Source organism: Molothrus ater, chromosome 13 (assembly GCF_012460135.2).
Source record: "Molothrus ater isolate BHLD 08-10-18 breed brown headed cowbird chromosome 13, BPBGC_Mater_1.1, whole genome shotgun sequence".
NCBI classification, from domain to species: Eukaryota; Metazoa; Chordata; class Aves; order Passeriformes; family Icteridae; genus Molothrus; species Molothrus ater.
In genome coordinates, this window is record NC_050490.2 from 20397564 (window position 1) to 20418774 (window position 21211).

The 21211-nt window shown below is 48.6% G+C and overlaps 1 protein-coding gene across 7 annotated transcripts in view; it reads left to right on the forward strand.

Annotated features, from left to right (window-relative positions):
* PPIP5K1 (diphosphoinositol pentakisphosphate kinase 1) overlaps positions 1 to 19880 on the forward strand; it is a 43349-nt gene extending 23469 nt beyond the window's left edge. For 3 of the 7 annotated variants that reach the window (XM_054516264.1, XM_054516265.1, XM_054516263.1), the window contains exons 26-32: positions 459 to 549; positions 5503 to 5625; positions 9462 to 9524; positions 11990 to 12169; positions 16832 to 16969; positions 17381 to 17494; positions 18104 to 19880. In XM_054516264.1, the coding sequence (XP_054372239.1) occupies positions 459 to 549; positions 5503 to 5625; positions 9462 to 9524; positions 11990 to 12169; positions 16832 to 16969; positions 17381 to 17494; positions 18104 to 18792 (1398 nt within the window). In that variant the 3' untranslated portion in view covers positions 18793 to 19880. Of the gene's footprint in view, positions 1 to 458; positions 550 to 5502; positions 5626 to 9461; positions 9525 to 10107; positions 10150 to 11989; positions 12170 to 16831; positions 16970 to 17380; positions 17495 to 18103 lie in introns of all 7 variants that reach the window. The other 4 variants (XM_036389737.2, XM_036389742.2, XM_036389743.2 and 1 more) reach the window with 4 other exon arrangements.
* Positions 19881 to 21211: the final 1331 nt, after the last annotated feature.

Consider the following 21211-nt stretch of genomic DNA (forward strand, 5'->3'; position numbering starts at 1 on the left):
AGTTTTCTGAACCAGAAAACAGCAGAGTTAATGTTTGAGGTATTTGTTAGCTGTCTTCCATCACTGTATGTTTCTCACAATGTCACCTCTGCGTGCAGCACTCGGAGGCTCTTTGTGATAGGCACATACTGAGTTAAAAGGGATATGATTTCCTGCTGCTAAAGAAGGAAGACTGAGTCCCAGGGATCTCAGAAAGAGTCTTGGGAGAAAAGATGCTCACTACATGAGTCCCATCATACTTTACAGATTTCCATTGTTCCACAATTCAACAAAATCTTGAAATTACAATTGAGCATTCATTATCACAATCCTAGCATATGACTACCTTTGTGCTTCTTGAAAATGGTGATTTTAAGGAAGAGATATACATTTCTCTACCTACAGCTGATGTTTAAAGGCTTTGATAGCAGTGGGTAACTTGGAGCATGGTGCTGATTATTTACACTGTGTCTTTGCAGGTGCTGTCTGAATCTTCTTCTAAATCAGGAGGTTATCGCCTCTTCAGCACTTATTCCAGGCAGTCTTCTGAGATGAAGCAGAGTGGATTAGGTACTGTACCTGACCTGTAACCAGCCTACTTGCTTGTAACTCTATTTCCATGGGCATTAGTCTGTGTCTCCACATACGCATCTGGCTTGAGTTCCTTGTATGCCTCTGTGTGTTTCGTGTCTTCTCTCAGTGTTACTGTTGAGACCACTGTAGAGACTGTCTCAGTCAGTACCTTTTGTGTACAAACTTCTTCAGCTGCTAGCAACACAAGATGGACTTTCATCCTTTCCAGTACAGGAGCAACAGGGCAAACTGCCTGCAAACCTGCAGGCTTGCCTCTGCTTCTCTGTTGCTCTCATTTGTTAAGTTTCTCAACTTAGTAGGAAGAGATGATTTTAAGTGAGAACAAGTGAACTTTCTGTTCTACAAAAATCATTTTATCTACAAAACTGTTCTTCGTGTGAGACTGTTCCGTTTCTACCTTTGCTTCATAAAGATCTGTTGTCTGGAACAGATGTGCCACATCAGAATGTTTGATAGCTCTCTAATTGAGCTGAAGTCCTTGGTCAGCCATTCGTCTTGTGGTAGCCAGTGGAAGAGAATATTTCAGGGCATTTGACAATCTCTGTCCTTGATTGTTCCATTCCATGTCATCTTAACCTAAACTATGTCTGAACAGTTGAAATTCTTCCTGAAATATTTCTGCTGAAGCAAGATCCATTTTGAAACTGGAAAAGCTGTCTTTGCTGTCATGAGCTTCAGAGATGGCTGTGCAACCTGTGTCTTGAGGAGAGGAGGTGATAATGCCCAAGTCATGCCCACTTTCTTTTTCTTTAGACTTTCTTAGCATTGTAGCATGGCTGCAGACTTGCAGCAGTTCTGACTCAGCAATCTATTATATGGACAACCCGCAGCTAAGAGACTGCTGAAAGGCCTGCTCATTTCTTTGCCACTTTTGAATGAGCAGCTTCTTTGGAATCTAATTCTTACCAAGGAAAGAGAATTTTCTTCTGAGTGGCTAGAAGGTATCCCCGGAGTCTGCCAGCTAATGCGTCCAGCCAGCTGGAAAAATCTAAATAGGAATGGCTGATGTATATTATTTTCATAAAGGGACAGTATCCTTGGCCATGGTAATTTTTGAATGTGTTATTTCACTTATCTCTGCCTTTCCCAGTGCCACTGTGAGATTCAGTGAGCTGTGACAAACTGTCATGCTTAGGCTCGAAGAAACCTGTGGCTGTTTTGTGAGTCCATACGGATGACTATGGGAATTTCTGAAATGGCACATAGTCAAGGAGGTGCATCTGCCTGGAGAATTACTGGGTACATCAAGTGGTACTGCAAACTGGTTTTACTGTTTGAATGTGCGACTACCAGAAGGCCTGGGCTCTGGAAAGCAGATATTACAGCCCTTGGACTACAGCCTTTTCCAGGTTTTTGAGGAATGTCTGTTTTGGCAATAGAGGAGACCACTGCTTTTCCACACCTTTGTACAGTACTACTTTTCCTTCACAACGAAATCTGAAATATGATCCTGGCAGGTTTGATTTCAGAATCTTGCTTCATGTGCCTTGCTGGGAAGCTTGTGCTGGTTACTCTTCCACCTGTGAAGCTCTGCAGGGACAAAACCTTGATAGATCTGATCTGTGACGTAGACCTCTAGCCCAGCCATGGTTCTCCTCTGTAGAGTCTTGCAGGTACAGAAGGATTGAGCAGGAAAGACCTGTTGTACCACACCAGCTTGCACAACAGCTGGTGATTAGGATATCTGTGTTTCTGTGAGTTTTTTTTTTCACCTGAGGCCTGCTAGGAAGAGCCGTGCCCCTTTACCTGTACAAGTCAAGATCTTCAAGGAATCTTCCTGATGCCTTTCTTGCTTGTTTTTTAGAAGTCTAATTTCTTGCCCCTTTATGATTTGAAATGTGTTCTCTCTCTAAGAGATAATACAGAGCTGTAGAAGCTTGAGCTTTGTCTTTAATACTTGTCTCAGCAGCTTTGGGGGGTTATGAGGGGGGTTCATTCAGGCACTACCTGCTGTTTCTGAGTTTTCTGAAGCTGAGCATACCTCCTGTTGCCTGACCTTGTCAGTCAGTGCCTGGCTGTCATTATCTCTGGAAAATGGAATATCTGTCCTGGTGTAAGCTTCCATGTGTAGGCATGCAGGAGCAGGGAGCACGAGAGAGCTCTTGCAATAGCTCTGCCCTGCTGCTATACCTTCCAGAATGGTGCCTCTACTGTAATTTAAAAAAATGTAATTCCTCCTTTGAAAATAGGTGGCTGCACCTTGCTTTGTCTGTGCTTTGAGTGTGACAGGTTTTTCTGGGCAGCATCAAGTGCACTGCTGTGGATTGTTTGCCATAGTGAATGTGCTTCTAGCTTGAAAAGCCTAGGGATGTTTCAATACCTTTCTTTGCTTACAAGAACCCTTCAAAATGAAGTAAAATCACTGCTGGCTATTTGAGCAGTAGAGGTGGTGCACTGCCAGTGGCACAAAGCCTTGTGCTGAGATTCCCAGAGGGAAACCAAGAATGACTATTTTTAAACATCTGACATACTGAATGAACACGTGAAAATTCAATGCACAGTAAATTTCCAGCATATACAGTAATTTCTAGCAAGTGTTGCTACATTTAAATCCAAATGGACATTGTGGTTTTAGGATATGTGTGTGTGTGTGTGTGTGTGTGTGGTTACTTGGGTACAGTGGTCTTGTGGAGTTCCCTGTAGACAATTGCTGTTGTCCATAAAGTCATCTTTGTGAATTCTCTTCTGGCTTAATGCCTCTGTCTGCAGCAGGAGAGCAGAAACACTGGGGTATCCTTAGCTTAATGATTAACAGCACAAGGATGCTCAAGACATACAGTCCTAAAAAGTTCAATTTTTATCTGCCAGTAAATGCATCTGTTGGGTGGTTTTCATTGTTGTTTGTTTTTAAACCATGGAAGAGCTATTGGGAGCATCATCCTTTCTGATGTATGACAAAATTTCATTTTCATTCCAACAGATTCCAGTTCATGCTGAGTCAGCACTTTGCATCAATTTAAGGCATTAGGAGAAAATTTTCTAAGGTTTGTGTATCAGTGACTCTGCAGGCAAGAGTCCCTTTCTGTCCAAGGGCATGTATGTGCTGGTCTGTGCTGTGGAAAGCCACCAGCAGTGTCACAGTGGGGGAGCAGCTGCAGCTCAATGCTACAAGGACCCTTTTGGTCACCCCAGGAACAGATGTCCTCAGCTCAGCCTGAGCTTATACAAGAACATTTTAATACTCAGGATCTCTGTGTTTTCTCCAAAGAAGCTCTGGCTTAAGGATCTTTGCAGTAACAGAGCCGGGGTCCCCAAGAGCAATGAGTGGATGTGAAGCAGCTGTGTGTCCTCACACCAGGGAAGGGTGATGGCATGCTAGGCTGCATCAGCTGGAGTACAGCTGTCCAGCTGAGGGGTTTGGCTCCTTCTGTTCACCTCTCGTGAGTGCCTGAAGCTCTGCTGTCCTGCCCTGGGCTCCCTGGGGTATGTCAGGATTGTGAGCCCACTGGGAGGCAGTGGAAATGGGCGGGAAGCCTGGAGCACATGGCGTTGGAGGAAAAACTGAGAGCTATGCTTGTTCAGATTGGAACTTGTGGGGAATGGAGACCTTAATGCTCTTTCACCACCTAAATGGGAGATTGCAGAGAGAACAGAGACAGACTGTCCCCAAAGTCCTGTTGTTGTTGATGGAGATCCAATGAACACAAGTTGCAGCACAAGAAGTTCCAATTAGCTAGGAGGAACAGATTTTTACCCACCGTGAATGTGCCAGATGTTAGAGCAGGGGCCCAGAGAGGTTGTGGAATTTACTTTCTTGGAGGTATTGACAACTTGATTGGGCAAACCCTAGCAAGCTGATCTGAGTTGGTCCTCCTGGGGTGTTGGGAAAGAAGCTTCAGTCTCCTTCCAACCTAAATCATGCTATGCTGCCATATTTTAGAATCAAGAGCTGCTTCCAGTGTAGGCAGGTTCTCTTTCAGAGCAGTAACAGTTGCACTGTTCTGTGTTGCAGGTTTTTGCTGTGGCAGACCAGATCAATCTGCTTGTTTCTGGAAGCCCTTTGTATGTAGGAGTAATGTTGGTTTGAGCACTCAATACAGAATGCAGCAGCAAGACTGTTTGCAGAGAATTTACAGCCAATCAGTGGCTGTGTCTGGCCCATAATAAGGTTTTGTCTCGACTCACAGTTGCTTTCCTCAGTCAGTTGAAAGAATCTTCTTTCAAATGCCTGGTGTTCACTAAATAACACAGGAAGCCAAGTCAGTCTTCAGAGCACTGTGCCTTGGAGAAGCAAAGCCAAAGCCCCAGGAATGAAGTTGCCCTCCACCTTGCATGCCATGTTCCTTGACTCTGGGTAGGTAAAGTTCCATGCTGTGTGCACGTCTGGTGCTTTGCAAGGCTCGTTGTGGGCCCATTTCTCCTATGCTGGAGCAGTGAGACATGAGGAGTAAAGTCTGTCTGTGAAGGATGAGCTTGTGAGAACAAGCCCTCTGGTCACAGTACTTTCTCTGCTTGTTTGACTGGAGATGAATCCACGCTGGCTTATCCACAGATCAGACACTTCTTTCCTCTTCTCAGTGTCCTACACAAAAAGGAGCTTTCCAAAGAGAAAGGGCAAAGAGCAATGAACCTCTGTGACATGAGCATCAGTGGTTTGGCATCCTGAGTGTTTTGGCATCAGTGTGTAGCTTTGCTGACTGAAAGGAGTGAAGGTGTTTCCCCTAGGTCAGGGCAAGAAAGGCAAATGGAAGTAAACCCCTGGATGAAGTTAGGAACTTCCATGGTGCTGAGGTTTGGGCTACCTGCTCTGCATTTGGCACTGTGGAATTTAGAATGGAGAACACGGCCTCCCTGTGCTTCCAGACATCATGTTTTTTTCCTGAATTGCTTGTGAAGTGGCCAGTTCATCCTTCATCCTTTGACTAACCCTGCTTTTCTGTAGCTGCATGCAGTGGGTATGTGTTACTAACACCTTCCCTGCCTTTCCAGGGTCACAGTGCACCGGGCTGTTTAGCACCACTGTGCTGGGAGGCTCCTCCAGTGCCCCCAACCTCCAGGACTACGCACGCAGCCATGGCAAAAAGTTTGCCAGCAGCCTGACATACAAAGACGGTATGTGTGTTCCCTGGCAGCAGGGTGGTACTTTGTGGACACTGGTGTCTCAAGATGTGCCTGTGGCACAGACTTGGACTGCTGAAAACAGTGACAGTTGAATGTATGTATTCATCACATCTACAGTGGTAAATTTTACCATGCCGCAAGAAGTCATGATTCTTGCTAGGACAGAAGGGACCTAACGTTGTGAGAGGAGTTTTAGGCTGATGTGTGGTGTTGCTGGGGTCTGATTTTGGTCTGATGTTTTAATAGTACTTGGCTGTTGTGAAGGGGAATTTATTGGTCCAAATATTAAATCAGTTTGTCCTGGAATGGAAATCCAGCAGATCACATCATCTTGCTTACCTTGATCATCTTGCTGATGCTAAAATGAAGCTCTTTTTGGGGCAGTAATCCTTGCCCCATGGAAGGCGGAGCCATCCCAAAGACAGAATTATATGCTTGGGCATGGTTAAGATGGGCACTAGGGAGAGGCTGATCACGTGGCAGTCTGAGGTAGCTCTCAGGAGGCAAGGGCAATATGCCTGACGTAAGTGAGTTGCCGTGGATGAAGTACTGCAGATGAAGTACTGGAAAGTCTTATTTCTGTGCAGCTCTGCAAAAACTGCCAGGAAGGTCAGCAAGACAGTCTGGTGAAGGCATTGGGGCCAAGGTTACAAACACTCCATGCCCATGGCTGCAGGTGCTGCAGCTGCACCCTGACCTGCCCCCAACACTTGGTGCAATGCGCAGGGAGCAGCAGAGGGTTGTTATTTGCAAGGAAGTTGGGGCACAGGGGACAGACTGAGCTGTCCTGGAACAGCTGGAGGGTGTAATGCACAAGTGCAAGTGTCCACTGTGGTCCTGGTAGGAAAGACACTCACTCAAACTCTTCTGATTCTGTACTGATTCACATACCATTTGTTGGGGCACTGATTTGAGGAGCTCTGTGGGCAGGGTTTGCACAGTATACTCTGACAAGGTTGGAAATCCACCTAAGGTTTCCCAGCGTTTGAATGGATGGATGTAAGGTTGTCTGTATTGGATGTCTTATCTTTTTGATATTTTACTCAATGCAGATTCTGAGTGCCTTTCTTATTGGGATTGTAAGGAACATTAACATTGCTGGATTTCAAAGTGGGAAGAGGATTAAGGGAGTAGTTTGGGAAAGACAGGAGGCTGGTTCATCTGGATTTTTGCCCAGTTTTGAGGCAAGGAAAATGGCCTAGCAAATCAGGATGGAGAGATGTTGTCCAATTGTCAGCCCTGTTGGAACTCTGTAGGTGCCCCTATGTACACTAGCTGCCTGTGCTGCTTTTCTTGTATAAGAGAAAGCTGAGCTGGTTCTCACCTCCTCAGGGCACTCCCAGCCACACATTGGGCTGTGAATGATGGTGGTGGGGAGGGTGAGATGGGAGTTCACAACCCCAGTGTACCAGTCTGAGCTGCCCCAGGCAGCAAGTACTGGCTACTCACAGGTTGCAGAATAAGCTGATGGTGTTTGGCACAAAACCAGGATATGAGTCACAGTGGAGCCTCTGAAAAGGCCAGCAAAGGCCCTGGCAGCTGTTCTTTCCTGACTCTGCAAGGAGTGGGAGCCCAAGGCAGCACTGATTCTCAGGGAAAAGCATCAGAGACTGCTCTGTGCCCAGCTGGGCATGGAACAGACCTGCTCAGTCCTGGTGCTGGGCTCCCTACCTCTGTAGGCTGTGTAGCAGGACATGCCTGCAGCAGGCTGCAGGCATTTGAGGCCATGGACTCCTGCTAAGTCTAAATTCAGTGACAAGTGATTTCCCTCACCAAATCCCAACTGCATCTCTGTGTGCTGAGATGCAGTTGTACCCTCAAGTACCTAAAATGCAGACTTAGTAGACTAGCATGTGTCTAACACAGCTCAGAATTATAAATCTTGATGTTATACTTCTGTTTTCATGTTCCTTGGCGTGCCCTGAGACCCTGTGCTGTCAGTGCCTTGCTGCAGTAAGGGCATTTGGAGGGAAGGTGTCAGGGGCTTGGGAAAACAAGGACAAAGCAGAAAAACATTTAGCTTCTGGGGAAAGTAGTTTGGAATGTGAAATGAGCCCTTGATCTGCATGTTTTTGCTTAAATGGGCACTACTGCAGTGCTGAACAATGGAATTGAATCCAAACATCACTACACGTGGTTGCAGTCAGTGGCACTGCAGCTACAGCAGACTCTTGGAGAACATTTGTTTTAAGACCTATTCCACACTCTTTAGACTAATGACATTGAAAAGCAGCACATTTTGGCATGAACTCTTTGGTAGTTTTTCGTGGCTGTGATGCTTCAAGGTGTAGTGTGTGGCATATAGCACTTCACCAATGTTAACTTGCCTTTTTCCAGGGAAGTTTCAAGGACCTTTATTTCTGAAGTCTTTTATGCTTGGAGCTGGAGGAGGGCTAAGGAACACTTCACCAGAAAGTTTTCTGAACCTCAAGCTGAGGGAAGGTCCCTGGATGGTTGTAATTACAAGTTGGCTTGCCTGAAGCCAGGGATCCAGTAAACTGGGTCAGTGCCATTTCAGTTGTTGTGTCCTCAGGGCAAGGGGAGGTGTGGGTCAGCTGGAGATGGTCACCAGCTGACTGCAGCTGCAGGGCTTAGACACTTCCAAGGGATTGCATGTGTAGGGAAGATTGTCATGCTGTTTGTTGAGTTTAAAGAAAGAAAAACAATTTTTAGGGCTGGTACACTAGAGGAGGAAGTTCCAGTGAGAGTTGGTTTTAGATACATTATTTGGCCAAGCCACTGCATGTAGGAGCACATTGGGAGTATGGAGCATGCTTTGGTGCACTGATGAAGGGGATAGGCATACACACCCTGTGTGCTAGGGAGAATGGATGCATGAAACATGAAAGAGAAATAAAAGGGTTTTCTACTATTTCCTGAAAGATCCCCAATAGCTGTAAAAGGTATGATTGGCTGAGATCTCACATCAAATCCCACATATAGAGGGTCTGATCCAGGCCATTCTTTTTCATTATAGCTGAGGAATTTCCAGTGTGGGGAAAAAAGCAAAGTTTCCAGCCTTTTTTTTTTTTTTGTGTGTATGTGTGTGTGTGTGTGTGTGTGTGTGTGCATGTGGAGCCTAATCCATGTCCTTTAAAGCCTATCTGTTTGCACCCCATTAGATGCACAGTGTCTGTCCTTGCACAGTCTTTCTGATACGTGATTTGTATGGGAGAGCTTGGCCTGGCCTGGGGCATGGCCAGGAGAAGCCTGAGGACCACTCTGACAGGTGTATCCCAAAGCTTCCCCCGTACTGAAATGTTTTGAGTAGAGAACTGTAGAGGCATGTCTTCATGGGTCTTTTCCTTCTTCCCTACTCAGGTGATTTACCTTTAAATTCATAAATAGCTCTGTATAGCTTGCATTAAGAGGTTGTTTTGAGCTGTACCTTTGCTGGAACTCCTTAGTCCCTCTGCAGAGCAGTGTTTGTTTTCCTTGGGCAGAGGTGAATCCTGAGAACAGTCCTCCAGTAGTGCTGCTGCTCGCTGGGACGAGTGCTCTGGTGGCTGTGAGCATGGCCTGGCTGCATTCTGCACTGGACTGAGCCTGGTGTGGCGGGAAGATGTGAGTTGCTGACTGAGGGTGACTGAGAGTGTGGCTGAGTGTGCATGTTGGGGAGACCCTGGCAGGGTGGTGCCAGGGCTGGGCAGATGCAGAACGCTTCAGTCAGACCCACAGGCAGAGTGTTGAATGCCACAGCAGTGCCAGTGGGAGCAGCTGTTGTGGGGGTCAGGAAGGTGAACGTGAAAGCGTAATCAAGTGTATGAAGGTCGGGGGATCCTTTGAAGCAGGCTGTTAACTGAGATGATCTGTTTTTATTTCCTCAGAGCTCTTGTCTATGCCAGCCGTAAAACGATTTTCTGTGTCGTTTGCAAAGCATCCGACTAATGGTATGTTTGCTTTCTGGATTTGATGTTCCCTCACACTTCTAACCCCATGCTCACGTTCACTTTTCTCTGCACACGTTCTCCTCTCAGCCTTCTTGTGGTTTTTTTTGTGTTTGTGTATCTGGTGTCCAAACATGCTTCACCTTCCTCCACTGTCTCCTTGTGACTTATGTGCTCACTCATACCCTGTTACTGCTCAGTGGTGCCTCTGTTCTCCCCTGAGGTATTCTTGTCCCAGGGGAAGAGGCAGAAGCCATGGCTCTGTGAGTGTGCTGCTAAAGCAGCCTTTAACTCTGTGGTGACTTTGAGGCCTTTTGTCGTGCTCCTTGTTGGGAGAGTGGGGATCAGGGGGAAAGTACCACTGGACTGGGGGCTGATGCTTATTCCACATCATGAAGCATCAGCAGCTTAAGTGCTCAGTTTCTACACTGCAGATTTGCAGAATGAAAACAAGAATAACACTAGGACAGCTGTGTGTCACCTGGAAGGGCCTAGTGTATGGTGGGAAAGAAGGAAGTGCACCTGGTGTATCATGTCAGGAGTGCTGGTAGCCTTATGACCTCCTGTTCTGAAACCTCTCTGTTAGGCTGGTCTCGTGGTTCCTCCAAGCATGGTGATGTTGGCACAGGTAGGCTCACCTTTTCTGAGACGTTGGCCTGTGGAATGTGTCTCTCCAGAGCTCTTACTTGTCTGCTGTTGGTGGATGGTGCTGGCTTGCGGGAGAGGGGATGGGCATCATGCTACCCAGGGTGGCATCACCTGCTTCATCCCATCCTGCCTGTATCTCTGGAAAGGTTTGGTGACAGAGGTCGGACAGAGCTTCTGCTAATTCACTATCTCTGCTCCATGTTGCTACTTGCCTGACAACCAAAGTGTGAGTCTGTGAGGTTATAGGCCACTAGCTCTGTTGTAGCAGGTGCCTTGAACCAGTGTTTACTCTCCAGCTCTTGCACGGATACTTTTAAAGAGGTTTCACAGCACCCCTCCTCTTGCATGGCTCCTGCTGCTGAGACAAGTTGGAACCAAAGGAGATCACTGAACACTACCAAGTATTTCTGCCTGATGTGATCAAGGCAGCTTGTGAATATGAAGACATCCTGCTTGGTGTAATCTGGAAGATGAATGAAATTCAGAAGACTGTTCTGAAAATGAAAGTTTTGGGAAGGATGAAATGGGAAAGGACAAGTCACTGTGGCTTTACTGTTTCAAATAACTAGAGGGAGCCTATTCTCTGTGTTTGCTTGGCTTTGGTTTTCCCAGAGTGGCCAATTGCTTGGTTTGTCTGTATGTCTGGACAGCATTGGAGCTCACATGGTGTATGTCAGCAGGGTGTGTTGTTCTTTCTTTCCTGCAAAGGTTGTACCAAGTTCCAGCCTTTTGTAAGACACGCTGTAAAGCAGTTGCCTCTGCTCCAAATACGATCAGGTTAAACCAGGCATCATGTTTCTTCCAAAACCCCAATTAGTATTTCTGATGGCAAAGAGCTTCTTAATCAAGAAAACAAAGACAGGGGTCCAGCAGGTGAAAGCTCAAAGTCAGGGATATTTGCTCTAGGATTGGCACTACTTTGAGCAGGAGGGATGTTTACCCCATGAAGCACTTAGAAAACTGAATGCAATAAGTGTTGCTAGCTCTGAGTCTGGATTTTGTTTCTGGAGAGCTGCCTCTGTGTGGTGAAATGGAATGGGTGAACCAAGGTAGTGGTCAAGCATAGCATCAGGCCAGATGGTTTATGCCCTGGTCACACAAGTCTTGAGTGACTGAGGCTGTGTATAGAGAGAAGGCATGCCTGCATGCTGGTATCTTGCCTGCCATGCAAGGCTATCACAGAAGATTGCACAGGGCTGTTCTCAAAGACAGGGAAAGTCAGTGCTTCTGTGCTCCCTCTGTTCTTCTGCACTCTCAGCACTTTGCTCTCAGTCAGACCCTGCTGTTCCCGAGGTCCCTTGCACAGCCTCTGCTCATTTGATGCTGGGCCATTTCCTCTCTCCCCATGCTGATGTGCCTGGCTGCGCTGGGATGCAGGACTCAAACACTGTTGGCAGTCTTGGCACTGCTGGATTTCTCATCTGAGCTGTGGAAGGGCAAGTCTGGCCCTGAGCCTGATCCTTTTATCTAGCCAGACCTGAACTGCATTGGACTTGGAATGTGTCCTGAAATTTATTCACTTGTCAGACTTTCCTTTATAAAGATGAGCCTTCGCTGCTCAGACAGTGCCCTGTGCTGCAGCTGGGCGAAGCCTGGGCTGGGTGGGAGTCTGGTCTGCCCTGTGCCACTGGGGGAACGTAACTCTCAAGGGCATTCCTGACCTGCTTGCTGTGGGAGGGATTTGGCTTAATGTGTGGCGTGTGTCCTTCTCACCCAGCGGCCCTGGTGCTGGCAGCTCCATCCCCACATCTCCGCAGTTTCTCTGTCCCCCAGCTGTACCTGCCCCTCTCCTCTCACTCTCTATGGCCCCTTTCCTCCAGATGTGTTGGAGCACCAGCACGTTGCCCAGTTGCTACGCCGTTTTTCCTCTGACTGTGCCACGAGCCGGACCATCTCCTTGGATGCCACCCTAGCCCATCACCTGCAGCAGTGCTCCTACCACCTGCGCCTCTTCAGGAGCTGGCTGATCTCAGGGCAGGATGACTTGGAGTGTCTTTACGGTACTGCACGCTGCAGCTGCCTCTGTCCCATGCTCTTGTAGCTGAGCAGGGACCACTGTCTGCTTGAGAGTGCAAAGTATGCTTTGCTTCTGATAAAGGAAAGTGTTTCCCTCACCAAATCCCAAAGGTCTCTAGGCTGCTGCTGCAGCAAGCTGTGTGGGCTGTTGTACCAGCAGTTTTGGAGCCTTCGGCAGGAGCCTTTCCACACGGAGCCTCCACTCCCCATGTGGCTGTAACTGCTCTTTCCATCTTTGGCAATTGTTTGTTGCCTCCTTCCTTTAGCCAGGGTAAGCCTTAAGCTCCCTTCAGGGAGCTGATGCGCTGCTATCCATGGGATGCCCTGCTGGCAGGATGCTCTGTGCAGGTCTTGGTGAGCTGCCACAGAGTGTCCCCTTAGTAATGGAGGAACCAAAGTGAGTAGTGAGAGTAGAGGAGGAGATTAAGGAGATGCTGCAGCTGGTCACAAGCTGAGTGAACTTGCTGTGGAAATTTTGGGGAAGTGAGTGCTTGTGGGTGTGTTGTATCTAGAGAGACTGAGTTAAGACAGGGTAGAGCTGAGCTTCTGTGTGGCTGCACTGCATGGCATCTTTCCTGCCTGATAGGGCTTCTCAGTGTGTCCTGCCTCTGGTGGGAAGAGGTAGGCAATTTCAGCATTGAATCCAGATGTTATCAATCAAAGCTTGCTGCTGTTTCTCTGGTGTTTTTCAGCCTCTGTCACAGACGGGAAGTCTGATGCATGGAGGCCTTGGTGCTTCTCACACAGGCAGAAAGATTGCTGCTCCCTGAAGGAGGCAGCGAGCTGGGGCTGGCTGCTGAGGTTTACTTGCACCATAGGAGCTGCTCGGAGCATGTGGCTTGCTGAGCTGTGTGGTGTGATGCATGGACCCCCTTTTCCATTCAGACCCACAGGTGGAAAGGGCACAGACAGTGCAGCCTTCCATGTAGTGAAGCAGCAGGACCAAGCATTTTCAGAGCCTGGAAGATGAGAATTTTTCTTAAGTCTGTTTTTCCTTAATAGGGCCTTTTCTGTCAGGCAGGCAGATTTGGAGACAGTTAGTTGCTTTTCACATGTAATTAGGACAATTCCTTGGTCTCCTGGCAACAAATGCTAAAGAGGACCAAGAACTGCTTCAAGGGAAGAGATGCTGGATCACAGCAGACTGCTCCAGAGCAAGGGCTGAGCTTTCCCTGCTGCAAGTCTTGGCCCTGTTTGTGAGGCTCAGGTGGGGAGAGAAAATGAGCTCAGTGCTTTGGACACAGCAGGCTGCTGGGAGGTGCCTCCTGCCCCAACACAGGCGTTAAGTGCTCCTAACTCCTTACCAGTGCAGCAGCCCTCCCAGCTGGAAATCAAATATCCACCATCAAGTTCATGCTGTTTTCCCTGTCCATCAGCAAGCCCACAGTTCATTGATATGCTTGGGATTCCTGCTGAGGCTCTTCTCAGAGCAGACATGGTTGACAGCCCAGGTTTCTTCCTTGTGAAAACTGCATTCTTCTGTCCTCTCTTGGCTTTCCACTGTAATTCTATCCACACTAAGGAAACATGAATTAGAAGATAGAATCAGTGAGTCAAAAGTATGTAGTTGGCATCCATAGTTGGAAATATCAACAGTGGAGCCCTGAAGGAATGTTTGGGAACCTGTGTGGTCATAGCTGGGGAAAAGAAACGTGTGAAGTAAGTTCATATTGGTAGTGAATCCCTCTGGTACTGAAGCCAAAGGTCAGCTGTGGACAGAGAGCAGTCCTGTGATGATGAGCAGGAAAGTAGCAGTGATGTCCAGTGTAAATGAATTTAAATTACAAAGGGAAACAGCCCAAAACTATTATATATGAAATAGTGGGCTCTGATCTGACCATCATCACTTGAGACAAGGTGGAAAAGGTAGAAATTTGCAAAATTAGAAATCTGGGAAGGCTGTTTGTAATAGTGGTCTGAGTGGCCTGAGGGAGGGGGTGGGGATCCACAGTTTCGTGTAGATCCAGGAGCAAGAAGGTTTCTAATGGAGTGAGTTGGGATACTTTGGACAGAAGTGGGTTTTTTTCAAGCTCCGTACCATGGTACCTGGGGATGTTGGGAGCTTAACTGAGTTCAAGGGTAAACGAGAATATGGAAGAGACAGATAATGTCCATAGCAATTCTGAGCTGTGGGTCACTGATATTTGGAGCATGTGACTAGACAGTCACATGTGCTGTCTAGACTTGTGATCCTTCATGTACAATATACATGTGGCATGTTGGAGTTCGTCCAGGAAAATAGGGGTGGATTGATGATGCATGTCAGAGAGGAGCCTGGTGAATGCTTTTGTTTGTGCTGAGACTGGACAAGTGCTTCGTCAGTCCAGAAGAACTGGCATGCAGAACACTGGCACGCAGAACTTCCTCTGTGCGCTGCTGTTGGATGTTGGTACAAAATGGGTGGAATTCTGTCCAGTTTCTCGTGCCATTGCCTGCATCACAGACTCCTGCCCTTCAGGCCCCAGGAAAGAGTTTGGGGGAGCAGCAGCAGCAGCTGCACAGTCAGCACAGAGTAACTGGCAGTCAAGGATGGTTCCTGTGGCTTGCTGTCACATTTTATTTTTCTTGCCCTTTTCCAAAGGTGTTGAGTCTTTGCTAACTGTGTGTGGTGCAGCAGTGGTTGGAGCCTTCACTGGAGACACATAGGGATTGTGATCCGTGGTGGTAGCTGCTGCCTTAGCTGTGCTGTGGAGGCATGAGCCACTGTTTGCCTCTTCCCCAGCAGCTCAGCAGGTCCAGGGAGGTGTGCAGGGAGGTGGGGTCCCGTACACAAATGAAAAGGATTCCTTGAACATGGTACTCCTCCACCTTGAAAGAGGAAACTTTGGCCATTTTACTCTGGTGCAGTGCCACAGCGCTGTGCAGAGTTGCATGAGCAGGCACTTTGGGGATACAAGTATATGATTTCACATCAGCTGTGTGTCAGTGTCTAATGTTTCTTTTATTGCTGGACCTTTGATTTCCTCATCTTACTAGAGGGGAGCCCAAGCACTCAGATCCCCATTTGTGCCCCTAGTGTATCTTGTAACATTGCTTTGCCCTATCTTATATTTAAACTTCCTTTTTTTTTGGAGACCCCAATACCTGAGCCAACTTTGGCCCCTCTCAAACCAGATTCTGTTGTGAAATGACATTAGCCTCAAACTGGGCTGCTCCACAACCATCTCCCGTGACCATTTTAAGATTTGCCCTCACCTTTTTCGTTTAGCTCTGTCTCCCAGGAGGCCTCTGATAAAATAGAGGACGTACATTCTTCCTTGCTCAGCACTTCCACTCTCAGGACTTCTCAGCAACAGACACAAGAATGTGGTCTTTTTTCTGTCTTATGTTTCTTCATCCTAGCCGAGGATTTGTTATCCTTTTTGTCTTGAATTATGTTTGTAGGTCCTTTGTGGCGTAGGTAACCTTGTGAACTCTCTGGAGGATTCTTTATCTCCACCAACTGTTATTTATTGCAGTGAGCACCTTCATGGCTCATGCTCCTTGCCTCTTGCAGAACTGGGTTAGGTGAGGATATTGGAGCAGAGCCTGTCCTGGAGGTGACTGGAACAACTGTCTGCAGTACACAAACAGGTGCTCCAGGGCTTCTCCTGAGGTACTGCCAAGCTGCAGGGGTCAGTTTTGTCCTATTGGTGTGGTGGGCAGACATCCTGCTGCAGATTGCATCAAGAACTCTCTTAATTTTTCCATTTCAAAGTATTTTTCCTTCTCTGTAGAAGCAAACACAGTTTCTTTCCAGAGTCTTTTTGAGGTCCTTGGAGGAGACTGGGGGGGCCACAGAATGGGAAGCCCAGCCCTGAGGAGTTGAGAGACTATTAAACTTGAGAGGTGCAGAGGAGAGGGCAGCCTCATTCCATATACCCACGGACTTATCTGTTTCTTCCTTGCTCCTCTGACAGTTCAGGTTGGCTTGGTTCCACAAGGCATTTACAGGAAGCTGGGATGAAGAGGAAGATGCTTTGCTATGATACTCTGCTGGCTTGAGCAGCAAAGGATTTATTCTGAATGGTTGTAATGCAGCTTGCTCTGAGAAAGTGTCTATTACATGCTGAGATGCCTATTTATGCTCATTCTGGGTTTGCTGGCAGTGGATTCTAGTTAAGGGGACAAATAATTCATTACCCAGCCCTTCCTTTGGACACAGCCTGTCAGGAGTGCATGGGGGGCTGCTGTGACAGGGAGTTTCTGTGGCTCCTTGTGGCTGCTGCAGTGTGTGCTCCCTGCTGTGGGGAGAGGGGGCTGTGCCAGCCAGGGGGTCACCAGCGGTGGGACCTCTTTAATGGAAATTCTGTTGGCACCACTTTGATTCTGTTTGGCTTCTGTAAGAGGGGGCACTGTGCCAAGCTCTGTGCCAAGTTCTCCATCATGGCTGTGTATTTTAAGTGTCCCAGGCTCAGCAGCATAAATGGCAGCTGCCAGATACTTTTCCTCTTCTCCTCTCCATGTGTACCCAGGTGCTTGCTTTCAGATCCGTATTTGCATGGGATTGCTTCGTGGTGATTTTCTTGGCTTAGGAGAGATGACCTGAGGCCTGAGTGTGCCTGTTGTTTGATTCCCAGAGTGCCCAGCTCCTTCAGCCATGACTGCTCCTGCATGGATTTTCCCTGCTGTTTCCTCTATTCATTTTCTGCTTGGTCTCTTTCCAGGTTTTGAAGGCTGCTCCATGGTTCCCACCATCTATCCCCTGGAGACCCTGCACAACTCCCTCTCTTTGCGGCAGGTGAACGAGTTCCTGACAGCCGTGTGCCGGAGCTGCAGCGAGTCGCACGTCCAGTCCACCGCAGGTACTGCTTGGGTGGGCTTGGCTCTGGCAAGGCAGGGAGCATGCCTGCTCTTTTGCATTCTAGGGACAGATCCTGACAGCGCTGCACATAAGTGTGCAGTCCCTAGAGCCTGTCCCAGAGTGTTCTAGCCCAGGAATGAGCCACGGGACCCAGCTCAGAGCCATCCCAGGCCACTTACATGACAAATAATCAGTCAGGTCTGTCTCTAGCTGATAAGTACGGTGATGAGGACACCAACTCCAGCTCTGGAAATCTTAGCCTCAGATTCCCAGGAGCTGATGGGCAGGCATGGCTCTGAATTGGCACTGGTCTTTAGCTCTTCCCAGAGCACCTGCTCGTGACTGCTGGGCTACGAGCCGTTCCTTTATGTCTGTTGGAATATTACTGATCTGTGTATTTTTTTTCTTGAAGCTTTGTTTGATTCAATGATTGGAAGCCAGATCCCAGGAGACCCCTTTATGTCCCAGCGAATCCTGTCGTCATCGTCGTTGCCGCTGCGCCAGCGTTCGGATAAACCCCCCTGGTGTGAGTGTGCTCCACGCTTGGTCAGGGCAAATGCAGCGGGCAGGGAGGGAAGTGTGTGAAGTCAGCAAGGCCAGGAAACCAGTCTGGCTGAAAACAGTTGTTTCATTCATCTCCTTTATTGGATTAGGTACAATCTAGGTATTGCTCAAACTTTGCTTATTGTACAATACAAGGCAAGAATAAGCATTAGTAGAGAATCAATATTTCTTTCTCTAGTGTTGCCTCTCACTCAACACTCAGGGACTGTGTGTATCAGGAACCAGAAGGAGCAAGTTGAAGCTGGGATTGTTCCATAATAGTAAGGAAATGAAATAAATTGGTTTGCATTTTGAAGCAAAACATCACACTTCATATTTTGTGCTGTAACAACAGAGTCCACTCTTGGCTGTATGCCAACATAGCACTGGATTAAAAGGTAGAATTGTACTCTGTGTGAATGGGTTTTCATCAGCTGAACTGTCAGAAATGTCCAAGACCAGCTTCAAGCCCCTGACAGGTCACACTGCATATAGACAGCCCTCACCTCTTGGTTGCAGAACTGTAGGACTGTGACAGTTCAGGTGGGAAAATACCAGCTACATGTTTTAAGATTTTTCTTCCTCTTTGCAGACAGCAGTGGCCCCTCCAGTACCGTCTCCAGTGCAGGCCCGTCCTCCCCAACTTCTGTGGACAACTGTGCTCGTTTCAGCTTCACTGAGAAACTTTCCATCAGCCCCCCAAAAAGTGAGGAGCAGCTGATTAGCCAGTCCCCTGAGCAGGAGGAGGAGAGTCAAGCTCCACGCGGAGAGCTTGACGTGCAGGAGGGTGTGTCTGGGCTGCCAGTAGCAGAGCCAAGTGCCCTGGAGACCCTGATCTGGAATAAGGGCCCAGAGCCAGGCAGGATTCTGGAGCTGTGCAAGAAGGAGCTGGCAGGGGAGGACACTAACCCAGAAGAGAAGAGCATGGGGGAGCGGGATGAAGAAAAATCATCTGGGGAAATGTTAGAGCCAAGTAACATAGGAAACCTAAAGTGTGGTGAAGGATTTGACCTGGGGCTGGCTGGGGAGACAGCGAAGCCAGGTAAGGGGTCTCCCAGGGGAATGACTGGCCTGGATCTGTCCAAGGAGATCCTGGTGCCCTGTGAAGAGGAGCTGCTGGGAGAGGTGTTGGACCCAGAGCATACAGGCAAGGAGCTGCTGGGGGACAGTGCTCTGTCAGACCAGCTTTTCTCTGGTCACCAGTGCCAGGTGCAGCCACTGACTCCTGAGAAGAATGTGGAGGAACTGCAGCTGCTGTGTCAGAAGGATCAGCAAATTTAGTGGCTTACTGGACAGTCCACTGCAAGCTCTTCTAAGCCTGAAAGCAGCCCGACTTCCTGCATGGCACCTCACGCAGCTGGCGGTGCATGGCAGAGAGGAAGCCACGTCCCAGGGCCACAGGACTCTGTGGTGTGGAAGAGACTGCTTTGCTCCTCCACAAGCCAGCTCTTTGCCATTCAGCAAGAATGTTTGCCTCATTAAATGAACAACAATGCAGTCTTGGTACTGGCATGGCACCTTCATGGAGCAGGGACATGGTGCTGCCTTGGTGTCCCAAGGGCTTTGTGCTCACTGGGACAGCAGCATTAGAGGACTGGTACAGCCAAGGCTTTTAGGGTGGTAAGTCCAAAGAGGACAGATCCTCCTGACCTTTTGGCCCACAGCCTTCAGAGAAAGGCATTCTGGGCCCAAATTAATCAGATCCATCACAACCACCAACCTCCTCTCTGTTTCTTCCTTCTTCCTCTCTGAAATCCCACTGCTGGCCACCAAAATCAGGTCCAGAGAGTCCATGGTAGGAAAACTAGCAAAAGCAGAAAGCATTCTGAATGAGTGTGGAAAAGAAGGGTAGTGAGGGTATCAGGTTTGACTGCCACTTGCAAGGAAACATCCCTTTGGCATGGCCTTGGATGTTTCCCTGCTGGACTGGGGCAGGCAGGAGCCTGGGGATCCAGCCTGAGAGAGGTGTGCAGGGAAGACACACACAATTGTTTTTTCTCGTCCCCAAGGATCAGGCAGGGTACAGCTCTGAGGTCTTGGTGACAGGGATTAGAAGAAACTGCTATTTTGATAATTCAGGACTATTAGAAACCAATAAGGAGAAATCTTTATTATATAAAATGAAAAGTATTTAATGGATATTTATGTAAACGCCTTGTGAGCACAAGCCTGAGGGCAAGATTGATACGGGTGTCCCTGCCGCATCCTGAGTGCCGGCCGGGGCTGTGCTTCCCACTCCTCCTGTATTTATGGACAAGTCTGCGTGTCTGTCTGTAGCTAGGATCTCTGTTTTTGTGAAGCTGTGCCCAAAGATCTCTATGCTGTGTTGTGACAATGTGTGTTCACAGTAAATCTATGCTGTGGGTTCAGTGTCTCTCTGTCTCTGATGCTGACTTGGCAGCAGTGTGTATGTGCCAAAGCTTGCAGGTGCTTGGAACAGTAAGCCCTGCTCATGCTCTCTTGTCCTGGAAGAGCAGCTGTGGCTGGAGTCAGACCTGTTGTAAAAGCACAGGCTCCAGGCCAGGAAAAAAAAACCTTTTTCCTGCATGGGAGAACTGGTCATGCTGGGGAAGAGCTCCTGGCTTCCCAGGTCTCAGGGGCGTTTGTGGTAGAATGAGGACACTGGAATGGTGTGTCCAGCACTGCTCTGGCAGCCACGTCCCTGTTGAGCACCAGCCACATCTCCTGCCAGGACCTGTGTGTTTCTGTCCAGGGACAGTGCCAGGGCAGGGTGGTTGCCACAAGGGGCCCAACAGCACCTGCTGCAAGGGGTCATTCCTGAGAGGGGCATGGAGAAGGGCCCTCTGGGGTGGGGCTGTGGCTCTCAGGTGCTGACCCCTACAGAGCCTGATGCTTGTCACTGCACACCTTTGGGAAATGCACTGCAGTCACAGGACCTTGGTTAGCTGGAGTCAGACCAGAGACAGTGCTCATTAGCTGTGTGTGGAAGTAGTTCCTGGTTTATGGTAACAGTTCATGTTCCTCCCATCAGCAGCAGGTTTGGCAGCTGCCCTGAGGTCTCCACCAGGGCCTGCACAAGCTGTGGTGTGGTCTGGGACAATGATGGCCTCTCTCTTGAGGACTGTAGCACAGAACCTGCTTTCTTTTTTCCTGGCATCCACCTGTGCCATTGTTTCCTTCTGAGGACAGGCAGGCAGGAACAGAACTAACTGGGCATCAGCCTCTCCTGACTGTGTTCCACCATAGGCAGAGCAGCAACTGTCCCAGTTTTCTGGTAAGGAGCTGGAAGAGCGTTCCCTTGTTGGAGGTCAGGTTGAAGTTCTGCAGAGGTGCCAAAGCCCAACTGCTGCAGTGGGTCAGGCATGGAATCCCTGGCATGCCTGTGCCCAGGTCCCACGCCAGCAGGTGTCCTGCCTGCTACAGGGCCAGAGACCCTTGCAGCTCAGAGAGTTGCCATTCCCAAGAAGTGCAGGGACAGGTGGAGGGCTGCAATGGAATGCATGATTCTGGAACTGTGAGGGGTGATGGTGTTGCATGGCAGACAGGCTCCTCACTGGATTATCAGGAGCTGCTTTCCCCCCTACAGCCCTTAGCCAGCTGTCCCAGATGTTCCCCAGGAGGGACCCACAGTTACCCTGCTAAGGCCAGGGGCGGGGGCTGTCCCGAGCAGGCTCTGTGGCCTTATGTGCATGTCCCTTTCCAAGTCACAGCAAAGTTTAGCAGCTGCTGGTGAAGGTGG